Source organism: Ascaphus truei, chromosome 3 (assembly GCF_040206685.1).
Source record: "Ascaphus truei isolate aAscTru1 chromosome 3, aAscTru1.hap1, whole genome shotgun sequence".
Lineage (NCBI taxonomy): Eukaryota > Metazoa > Chordata > Amphibia > Anura > Ascaphidae > Ascaphus > Ascaphus truei.
Genome location: NC_134485.1, coordinates 131,465,730 through 131,477,034, shown reverse-complemented (window position 1 = coordinate 131,477,034; position 11,305 = coordinate 131,465,730). Strand labels below are relative to the sequence as shown.

Below are 11,305 nucleotides of genomic sequence, written 5' to 3'. Positions count from 1 at the left end.
AATACATATTCCGTGGACACCTAGTGAAACATTAATACTAAAAACTCAGTTACCTAGACCAGTGGATGATATTGGAGGATTTTGTAAACATATGCTAAGTATAATCACAGCATACGACCCAACTTGTGGGGACATAAAACACCCTCTGACTGTAGTCTTGACCACAACAGAACGAAACAAGTTTGTTAAACATTATGACGAGATTGTAGGGGATGAATGGGGTACAATGGGCACTGATTGAAAATATACAAAGGGAGAGAGGAGCACAACAGATTGTACAAGCAGCGGTACTAGCTGCGCTGAGACTGCCTTTTGCCCCTCAGGTGAATTAGGGCAAGATAAATGCAATAAAGCAAAAGAAAGGGGAAACATCAGAAGAATTTGCCGATAAGATTCTTAAAGCAGTAATTGCTTATGGGTGTATACGGGACACTGAGACGAATGTCGGTCCACTTATAGTGGCTGCTTTTGTAAGAGGATTAGATCCAGAAGTATCATGTGGCGTGTCCCGAGGTTTATTGGGATGGGAGAATAAAACTATGCCTGAAGTTATTGCTGCAGCCATGCATTTTGAAAGAAATAGAGGGGAAGGGGAGGAGAAAAAGAAAGGTGCAGAGGAGAGAGAAATAGATTTATTAATGAAGGCTCAGACTGCTTTCTTTCAGAATGGTGGGGACCAAAATCAAAGACAGGATAATTACCAGTTTAGGAACAATGGAAATAATCGTAACAATAGGGATGGGAGGAGGAGGGATGGGTCTCAGGTTGAATGTTGGAATTGTGGGAAGCGTGGACATATCTCCAGGAATTGCAAATCACGAAAAAAAGAATAACCAGAATAGGGATAACTACCCTCCTCCACCAGACAATGTTTACAACTTAGGGTTTGAAGAATGACGTGCGGGACCAGGAGAACAAGACATTAGTGAGCATGATTTGTACCCCTCTATTCCAGTGGACAGTGCCGGCCCTAATGTTACTGTGCTGTTGGACGGAAGGCGTGAACAGTTTCTACTGGATACAGGAGCATCTTGTTCCACCCTTTCCACCAAAACTGGTCACCGCTTTCGTCTGGGTGCAAAACCTCCCATTATGGTTAAAGGGGTAGATAATAAATGAATACCACACCATAGGTTTGTTCCCCTGTTTATGCATATTGGGGATACTGAAGTGATGCATGAGTTTTTAGTCATTCCCACTTGCCCAGTTAATCTTATGGGTAAAAATATGCTGTGCAAACTACACTGCACAATCGATTGTAAACCGGATGAATCGGTATTTCTAGAGATACCCGGTCACATTGAATCTATTATGAATCATATTGAGTCATATGAAGCCGAAAAGGCCGAGATCCCAATTTATAATTTGACCTCAGAAAATTATGAGGAAATACTACAAGGTTTGCCAGATTCTTTGTGGGCATCCCCAGGACATAGCAAAGTGAGTTTTATTGACATAGTATTTTACAACTTTCACAGTAATTAATAACCACAGTTGTTAATATATTTGATGGCATTGAGAACAGGACCACCACAAGAGCAAGCAGACAATGACAGACATTACAGGAAAAGAAGTTGCAGAGAGAGAGGCTGTGCAGAAAGTTGTAGAAAGAAAAAGAGAACTCACGGTATCAGCATCCGCATCAGGGACATTTAAGTGGGTCCATTTCCTATCAGAGATTGCCTGGGCATTCTTTCAAGAAGAAAAAAGTACAAACAGTGAAAGAGAAAATAGCATTAGAGATAGATGCAGTGAGAAGCAGAGAAATATGTGATGGCTATATTAAAGGAACCAGAAAAGGAATATTCTAAACAGAAGTATTTCAGAAAATCATGAATATACTTTGTAATAAAATGAATAATATCATAAAGATAAAGCTGCCAAATATCTTGTTTGTTTAGAGACAGTCCCTGACAGTCAGTAGAAAAGTACAAATATGCCACAATACCTGCAGATAGCATAAAAAGCTTGTTAATATCACAAACAAAATGTTTTTCGTATACAGTACATGAAGTATCACCGATTATTGTCCATATCTACTAGCAAGTGTTACTCTATAAGGCACCTTCCATGCTGGAAGACACATTCAAGTAAATGGGCCATATCTACTAATCGATGTAACTCCATAAGACACAGGAGTCTGATTTAGAGTTAAGATCTAGTCACAAAAAATAGCATTGTCATAAAGAAGAGAGTGCTGCGCCATCGCTATTTTAGAAATTAGACTCTGATTTACGTCTGTGTGTAAACATTGTGTTTCTATACAAAATATCCATCTGCGAAACCATAGTACTTCAGGAAATTAGTGCAAGCCCTATAAAATTTTACTTTTGGTGGCCTCCTTTCAGTCTGCAACAACTTTGCATAGCAGAAGCAAGCTCTGCAACATCATGTTGGAGAAATTAAGCAGTCAACACACTAATATGAAAATAAAGCACACATTTAACAGAGAGGACGTCAAAGTGCTCATTGAGTACATTCTGAAGCATTAAGACAAGCTCTTTAGAGAGAACTCCATGAGTACGTCGGGGGCCGAGAAAGCGTTTATATGGAAGGCTGTCTGCAGAAAAGTCAGTGCCATAGCTTCATCCTAGTGCAGTGTGGAAGAGCTCAAGAAAGATGGCATGACTACAGGTGGAGTCTCAAAGAAAAGCTTTATTATTTCTGCAAACATGCTGCAGGGACAGGAAGAGGCTCTCCCACGGATGTGGAGTTCACATCTTTGGAGAAGACCGTCATGGACACTTTCCACATGGGACACAGGCAAGAAGTAGGATCCATCGACCCTGGTGTTGCTGAGGAACTGCAGGCCAAATCTTTTGTGCACACTCATACAAATTAGTAGGATGTTATTCAAAATATAATATGCTATTTTAACTTAATTTGTAAAAAATCTGCCGGAAGAAGGGAACTTTGTGGTCCTGAGAGCTTGCAATATATTAACCACGGGTTAGCCATTAAAGGTGTCACTTCTACCCTACTTTTGTCTATTCAACGGGCTAACACAGTACCATCCAACTGTATATTTATACATATGGTACACGTTCTTGTTTTTCATGTACACCTTGAATATGGAGTACAATTTTGGGCACCACTCCTTAGAAACGACATTATGGAACTAGAGAGAGTGCAGAAAAAAGCCACCAAATTAATAAAGGGGACGGACAATCTAATTTATGAGGAGAGGCTAGCTAAATTAGATTTATTTACATTAGAAAGGGGCATCTAAGAAGGGATATGATAACTATATACACATATTCGGGGACAGTACAAGGAGCTTTCAAAATAATTATTCATCCCAAGGGCAGTAGTAAGGAGTTGTGGTCATCTCTTAAGGTTGGAGGAAAGGAGATTTCACCAGCAACAAAAGAGAGGGTTCTTTACAGTAATGGCTGTTTAAATGTGGAATTCATTACCCATGGAGACTGTGATGGCAGATACAATAGATTTGTTAAAAAAGGGAAGGTATACAGGGATATACCAGATAAGTAAACATGGGAAGAATGTTGATCATGGGAGTAATCTGATTGCCAATTCTTGGAGTCAGGAAGAAATTTATTTTCGCCGTATGAGATATAATTGGATGATATTTCACTGGGGTTTTATGTTTGCCTTCCTCTGGATTAATATACTGCAAGTACGAATATAGAGTAAAGTATCTGTCGTCTAAATGTAGCATACTGTTGGTTGCACTTGATGGACGCATGTCTTTTTCAACCTCATCTACGATGCAACTATGTAATATATCTCTTTGTTACTTCAGTGATCGTAACACATGTACACTCACGCACTCTAGATGGCACCATCATGCATTGCTACAGCACAGCCATATTAACCCTGCACTGCCCCATCCTAACTCTTGCAATTCGAGGATTACAATCTGTATTATATTACATCTCATACAATCATGTCCCCAGAATAAAACATGTTTAGTTTGGGTGTACTTTATCACTTTTATCAGCCAGAGACAAGTACAGATTGCATCAGCAGCAGTATGATATAATGTCATATATAACAATATTAACATTATCTACATATTTCTCTCTCTATTTCTAGAGACAACATTAGTGGAATCTGAACAAGAAACTTCCTCTTCTCAGATGGGTCAAGAGGAGATGGTCACCTGGAACTTGGAGTCAAGAGATAGTCATCACAAACACTTACTCTGTGCCATCAACACAACAGCAAACTACAGAGGACATTGTAACTAGTTTTACTGCCACAACACACACGTAAACATAGTGGAACTACAGAGGCAGGAACAATTATTGCTCCACTGTCCGCAACAACGAAACAAAATGCAAAGTAATGTACAATAAGCTCTGGTCACGTTTAGGTAGAGTACTTACCCAGTTGAGGCAAAACCAAACACTATAGATAGTGCGCACCAGAAATATTAATAGGTAGTTGTTTAGATCAGTGTTTCTCAATCAGGGTACCATGGTATCCTGGTGTGCTGCAATCTTCTGCTGGAGGAAACATTCTGCCAGCTTTGTGTGGTGTGGGACAGGAGAGTGAGTGCTGTGGTTGGAGTAAGAGAGGGAGTGAGTGTTGTGTGCGTGAAAAGAGGTGTGAAAGGAAGGTGGTGGTAAATATGGTGTGTGGGTGGGGGGTGAATGGTCTTTGTATGTATAGAGTGATGGGGTAGACGAGTGGGTGTGTGAAGTATAAAAGATGGTGAGGTAACTGAATAGTGTAGGAAGGAGGGGGATTGATAAGGGGTGAGTGGAGTCCGGTGAGCAAGGTCGTCCCTAGTCTTTAATGTATTTTAATATTAAACATTTGACATTCTTTTCTTTATTAAAAAGAGGACATTTTAAATGTCTACACTGCATTTAAAAAGAGGTGGATAGTGTCTGGACAGTTTCAGCTTTTTTTTAAATATATTTTCAAGCATAAATACATAAAATGTTGGTGAAAATGCAGTTTTTTTTTGTAGACTGCTGAAAACAATTAGAATATTGATAACCCAACCTGCATTTTTATGTGCTTTGTTTTAAAAAAATGAATTGCTTTAATTTTGGCAAAAGTTAACAAAACAGTCAGACTGATGCCTTTTTAAAAAAAACTTTAGTACACATCGGGACCTATTTAGGTAGCGTTGATATTATCAGTGCCAAATCGAAAGGCTTGGCATGACCCTGCCGATCGGTCTGACATTTGTGTTATCACGGTATTCAGAAAGCGTTATCACAAGTCAGAAACCGTTCAGTAAGAAAATGCCATACCGCTCGGGATAGCAGTGCCTTTATCTCTGTCTTTTTCTAAGTTCTGCTTGTGCGATCGGCCTGCAGTATATAAGAGCTGCACAGAGAGAGCTGCATCACCCTGCACAGTTCTTACATGTAATCGCACTGTTTTTATTTGATTTTAATAACACAATATTGAAGTAGGGGGTCTCCGGACCTAAACCTCATTCATTTCAGCCTCGGGGACCACCTGCTTCCTGAGTTAAAGGGATGGGGTGCTGGTATCTCCAGGCATTGTTTAAATCTGCTGCATCAAGTGACCGGGAGATTGAAACTTTGCAGGGATACTGGCACCCCATACCGAGGGCTGTAACTCAGGAAGCAGGGCGTCCCCGAGGCTGAAATGAATGCGGTTCAGCTCCGGAGACCCCCTGCTTCAATATTATGTTATTAAAATCAAATTTAAAAAAATAATTACCTTAGCGGCTAGCCGCGAAGGTAATGAAGGGGTTAAACTAGAGTACCTGCTTTGATCAGGGCAAACGGGGTGGGTGAAGGGGGTAGGGTGGTTAGGCCTACCAGGATGTGGGAGGAGTTAACCCCTTCATTACCTTAGCGGTTACTACCGCTAAGGTAATGAAGGGGTTACCCGATCCCGCTACCCACCCGGAGCCACTATCCCCTTCATCCATCCCCTCTACCACCAATAAAAATTTAAATACAAACAGCAATACTAGCCAATACACCCATTGATTGCCAGTGTGGTTAACTATGCCTTCAATGGGAGCAAAGATAACTGCAATAGCAATAAATGGGCATCCTACACCCACCCCTCTACCCCAACCTCCCTCCCCCCCACCACCCCCAACACATACAGTAAATGGGTAAAATCCCTATTATTCATATCTGGATAATAGCTCATTTGCCCATTAAAAATAAAACAATACCCAGCTAGCATAATGTAAATTAAAGTTGTACTTACCCCTGCCAGGTCCTCATCTCTGTACTCCTAATCTTCCATGGGCATCAACATTAAAATAAAAAACTAACTACTGGCCACTAACCCCTTAATTACTTTAGTTGTTATTAACCGCTATAGTAATTAAGGGGTTAAACCCCCCTCCCCCTCGATACTCGCCCGGGAGGCCTAACCACCCTCCCATGGGCAACTACCCCCACCCTCCCATGGGCAACTACCCCCACCCTCTCTACCCCCATCACCACACATAAAAATGGGCAAAGGGACTAGAAGCTAAAAATTGCTAATAGCACGTTTGACCATTTGTTTGCAAAACAAAAGAAGTACACAATAAAATAACATTGACACAACAGTACCATACAAAAAAATAATTTGCCAATAAAGCCATTGATTTGTCACTGTAGTAAACCATGCCCACAACCTTTGCCCATTTCTATGTGTGGTGATGGGGGTAGAAGGGGCGGGGGTAGTTGCCTCATGGAGGGTGGTTAGGCCTCACGGGTGGGTAACAAGGGAGGGGGGGCGGGAAGGGGGAGATAAACCCTTAATTACTATAATTAACTATAGTTATTTTTTTATTTTAATGCTGCTGCCCACGGAAGACGCAGAGGACGCAGAGGAAGACGAGGATGGTCTTCATCCTGGAATGGGTAAGTACAACTTTAATTTACTATATGCTGGCTGATGTTTTATTTAAGATGTGTAGGAAGATGGTGCTCAATATTAGTGTGTGCACTATATTTATATAGTCATAGTCATTGAAATATAGAGGAAAGAGGAACACTACAATTCATCCATAGGGTAGACAGTCCATGAATATGGGGGGCAAATAAAGACCTAGCGGTCAGTCTGCTTGACTACCGCAAAAATGGTCAATAATGCACAAACCCTTTTAACACATAAACATCCCCATAATAGGGTCCAGGTACCAATGTAAGGGCTAATGCCCATTACCTGCCCTTGGGAGTATCCTGAAGGTCCAGTAGTAAGTAGTGTTCCAGGGCGTGCAATCCTGAAGTGAAGGCAATTGATAGTAGGTGAAGCAAAGAAGCACAGCCTTTATCCAACGAAGATCCTTAAAAAGGAATAATATAGGGCAACTCCAGAATAAAAAATGATGGGTATTCTTGTGTAAGCTCACAGGGAGATGAAAAGCACAAACGCACCAACGCGTTTCGTCCAGTGGGACTTTCTCAAGGTGTACAAAGCTGACAAACAAATCTTACCTAAATAGCTACCCATTCACTCCAAAAAGTCCCGCAGTATGGCGCCACGCATGCGCACCGAAGACCTGTCGCCTCGCTGTGACATCCACCCATTACCTTTCCATTATCCGGTGCATGGGATGACGTCACCAACGTGCGTGCGTGCGTGCCTACAAGGAAACGCAAGCCAGCGCCACCCCTACAAGGCTAAGAGGAGGGAATGGTTGTTTAAAACCAACAAAACTTTATTAATAAACGTAAACAAACACAGAATAATAAATAAAAATATAAGTATAAAAAAACCTCAAAACTGCCTAAACAATTACTGAAAGCATGTCATCAAACTACACACATAGAAAAAAACCATAAAGAGATATAACGTCAGACATAACTATCTAATATATATAAAGTGATAACAATAAATGTATAATTAAGCATATTACTATATAATATATAAACTCAATGTGTGTAAGTATAAGTAAGTAATTTTCATCTATATGGAGAACAAGAAATATTAAAGAATAACAAATAAATGCCACTAAAAAACTAACTACAGTAAAGATACATATATGTAAATAAATACTCAAGCATAAGTGTATTATAATCTTAAACTCCACATGAATATTCTTGGGGACTGGTAAATGGAACATAAAACACAGTTATCAATGACAAATAGAATAAATAATATTTAATGTGAGTATATCCAATATTCAAAATGTATAAACAGTATATAATAGATTTGAGTAACTAGACCATATTCATTAAAGAAAATGGTAAAGATCCCAATCTATGTTCATACCGTGAGGCACCTTGGTCCCTAAAGTAAAGATCAAGAATGCCTCACATTGATCCAATTTTTTAGTCCTATTACCTCCCCTAACTAGGGGTGAAATGGACTCATTGCCCTGAAATCTACATTTTTTTTTATTTATTATTTTGAATGGGCAAATGCGCTATTTTCCAGATCTGGATAGTAGGTATTTTGTCCATTACTGTACTATTTGTGTTGCAGGGGGGGGGGGGCTTGTTGGGGGTAGAGGGAGTGGGCAGTACGGTGCCTATTCATTGCTATTGGGGTTATCTTTGCTCCCATTGAGGGCATGGGTTACCACACTGGCTATAAATGGGTGTATTGGATAGTATTGGTGGTTGTATTGCATTTTAATGTTTGTTGGAGTAGAGGGGGTGGGTGAAGGTTGGAGTTACCCAGGGTGGGTGTTTATGGCTAGCAGGTGTGTAGTGAGAGGGTTTAACCCCATTCATTACCTTAGCGGTAGTAAACGCTAAGGTAATTAATGGATTAACTCCTCCCGCAACCCTCCTGTTAGGCATAAATACCCACCACAGGCCATATGCCATCTTCACCCACTCCCTCTACCCCCAATAAACTGGGCACTGGTATTTAACCACTTCATTACCTTAGCGGTTAGCCGCTAAGGTAATGAAGCTGCCTGTAAATTTATTTTTAGCACATAGGATGAAAGCCGGGGGTCTCTGAAGCTGATATTAATGCGGGCAGCTCCGGAGACCACCGGCTTCAATCCGATGCAGTAAAAATAAGTTTTCTCTTCACAGTCAGATCGTGAATCCCATTTCGCCACACTTCATGTGTGAGATGAGTATGTAAGACTTGCAGCCACAGTGTGCATATCAAAGCTACTTGAATAGCTTGATTTCTCCAAAAATTTGAGTTTGAGCATTTTTTGAGCCACCGCTCGGTTTGAAATGGCAAGATTGCCACTGATTGGTAAGAAGCTGTCTTCTAGCGAGTTGGCAAGCTATTGAAGCTTTCTGAATAGCTACACTTGCAAACTCGCTCGAAAAGTACTCAAAACGTACACAATTGGAGACTTTTATAAGGTGAAATTATAATAAGGCTTTATTGTGCCTTTTCCTTTTCATCAGGAAATCCATCCAAACACAGGGGGGGGGGGACAAAGCTTATATTCACTTGGGAGTATTTCTAGTGAAACACTATGAAATAATTCACATCTCCCTTAGTCAAGCATTTCTCCCAGGCCCAAACACATAGCATGAAATAAGCAGATATAAGAAGTCTCTCAAGAATGAAAGTCTTATCTGTTCCTTGGAGGGAAAATCTTCTCAGTTCCTGGTTCAGCACCCTTCCCTCAGGGTGTGTCAGCTTCAGGTTTAGATTAAAGGCACATTACTTGAACAGGGATTACTCCCCTGTTACATACCTCCCCTGTTTGTGGGAAGCTCGGGCTTGTCACGGCCGAAGCCCATCCTTCCACTCTCATTCTAGATATCTCTGTGACTTGAATGAGAGTGGATGGAGGAAGAGAACCCTCAGTCCTGCTGGGATTGGAGCCCTTTCTCCAGTTTATTCGTGTCTCCTCCTGAAGGTGCTTGAGATCAGCACCCCTCAGTCGCTCGAGGAGGACTTTTTCCAAGTATAGTCTTTTTTCTACGTGCACGGTCATGAGATTTCCCTTGCGTCGGGTGCTCGTCTTATTGTAGGCATACTGTATGGCAGCAGTTGCAGAGCGTTTAAAAACAGCCCTTTGTGTTTTCCGCTCTTGAAGTGGTCTCTCTGCCCTTTTCCCACTCAATGGGGTTGCTAGTTCAGCCCCTTTTAGATTAAGTTGCAATTCCACACCCACTTCCAGAGAATGTCCCATCTTTTCAGCTTCATCAGCTAAGGATTCTTCTGGTTTTAATTCAGCACGTGTACCTTCTTTTGTTGCCTGCTGGGTGGCTGAAGGTTTTGCTAGTGCTTGTTTAGGTGGTTCAAATTTTGCAACCTTGTCTTTCAGATGAGCGGTATTCCCAGCTCTCACTGTACCCTTGTCTTCATGGGTTTTTGAGGCTGTGGGATACTGACGCTTAGTCAGGGTCAATACTTGTCCTTGTAGGACTGTAATCTCATCCACGAGAGATCCCTGTTTTTTGAGTGCGTCTTGCAAGTCTCTTCTCAGGGAATTTATCTGCATGCTTTGCTTTCTCTGAGCTTGCTTCCACATTTTTATTGCATTGTGAAGCACTATGAACTTCTTTGCTTGGGCCACAGTTACTTGTTTCAGTTTCTGGACCTTCTTGTGCTCCCTTTTGTGCCACGTCACCTGGGTTCTAAGCTTGGCTTTTAGCGTTGCTTTGGTGATGCTCAGGGTAGCCTTCAGTTTCTCATGCTGCTTTGCGGGGACATACTGGGTCATCAGACGTTCCTGCAGCACTTGAATTTCTTTAACAGCCTGCAGATTGTCATCCTGCAGAGATCGCTGCTTCTCCTCTGCCTTCTTGAGGTGCGTACGCAGATCTTGCAGTTGGTTCAGCAGTCGGTGCTCTGCTTCAAACTTTTCACCTTCCAAAAGTCTATTTATTTCTTTAAGCTCGTGCAGCTTTTCATTTTTTTCCTTGACGTCGTTTGTCAAATTAAAATTTTCTTCTTTGAGTTTTACGTTTTTTCTTTGTAATCTTAAATGTTCTCCTTTTTCAGTCTCTGTATTATTCAGGGCCTCTTTGCAGTCCTCCTTCCATTCACGCACATCTGCTTTGAGACTGACAGTCTCCTGGCGTGAGACATCCTTCTCTAGGTTGAGGGTCTGAAGCTCCTTCTGGGAGACTTGGAGATTTGTATTAAGATTGGCAATAGTTTCTTTAGCAATGTCCAGCTCCTCAGTGAGACTGTGTAGTTCCTTTCTGGAAACTTCCAGGTCTGTGCGGCAGCTGTTGGTCTCATGATGTGAGGCATCCAGTGCTCTGCGGAGTGTCTGAACCTCTTTCTGAGATACGTCCACCTCTATCCGGACACTGTTGACCTCCTGTCGTGAGGCATTCAGCTCTATGCGAAGAGTGTGAACCTCTTGCTTGAAGACTGTCATCTGCTTCAGTGCCTCCTCATACTTCCGCTTTAGCGTAGCCACCATTTTATCAGATTGGCTCTGCTTTTCATTCATGGCGGAAATAGTAGC

The 11,305-nt window shown here is 41.5% G+C and overlaps 1 protein-coding gene and 1 long non-coding RNA gene across 10 annotated transcripts in view; one reads left to right on the top strand and one right to left on the bottom strand.

The window, feature by feature from the left end:
- LOC142489196 (uncharacterized) overlaps positions 1 to 4,976 on the top strand; it is a 17,658-nt gene extending 12,682 nt beyond the window's left edge. The window contains exon 3 of the long non-coding RNA XR_012799816.1: positions 4,057 to 4,976. This is a non-coding gene — a long non-coding RNA (uncharacterized LOC142489196). The remainder of the gene's footprint in view (positions 1 to 4,056) is intronic.
- SYTL5 (synaptotagmin like 5) overlaps positions 1 to 11,305 on the bottom strand; it is a 564,125-nt gene that overhangs the window by 71,271 nt on the left and 481,549 nt on the right. For 7 of the 9 annotated variants that reach the window (XM_075589551.1, XM_075589552.1, XM_075589553.1 and 4 more), the window contains one exon: positions 1,627 to 1,692. The exons of the other annotated variants lie outside the window; for them this stretch is intronic. In XM_075589551.1, coding sequence (XP_075445666.1) covers positions 1,627 to 1,692 — 66 coding nt within the window. The remainder of the gene's footprint in view (positions 1 to 1,626; positions 1,693 to 11,305) is intronic. 9 annotated transcript variants of the gene reach the window in all.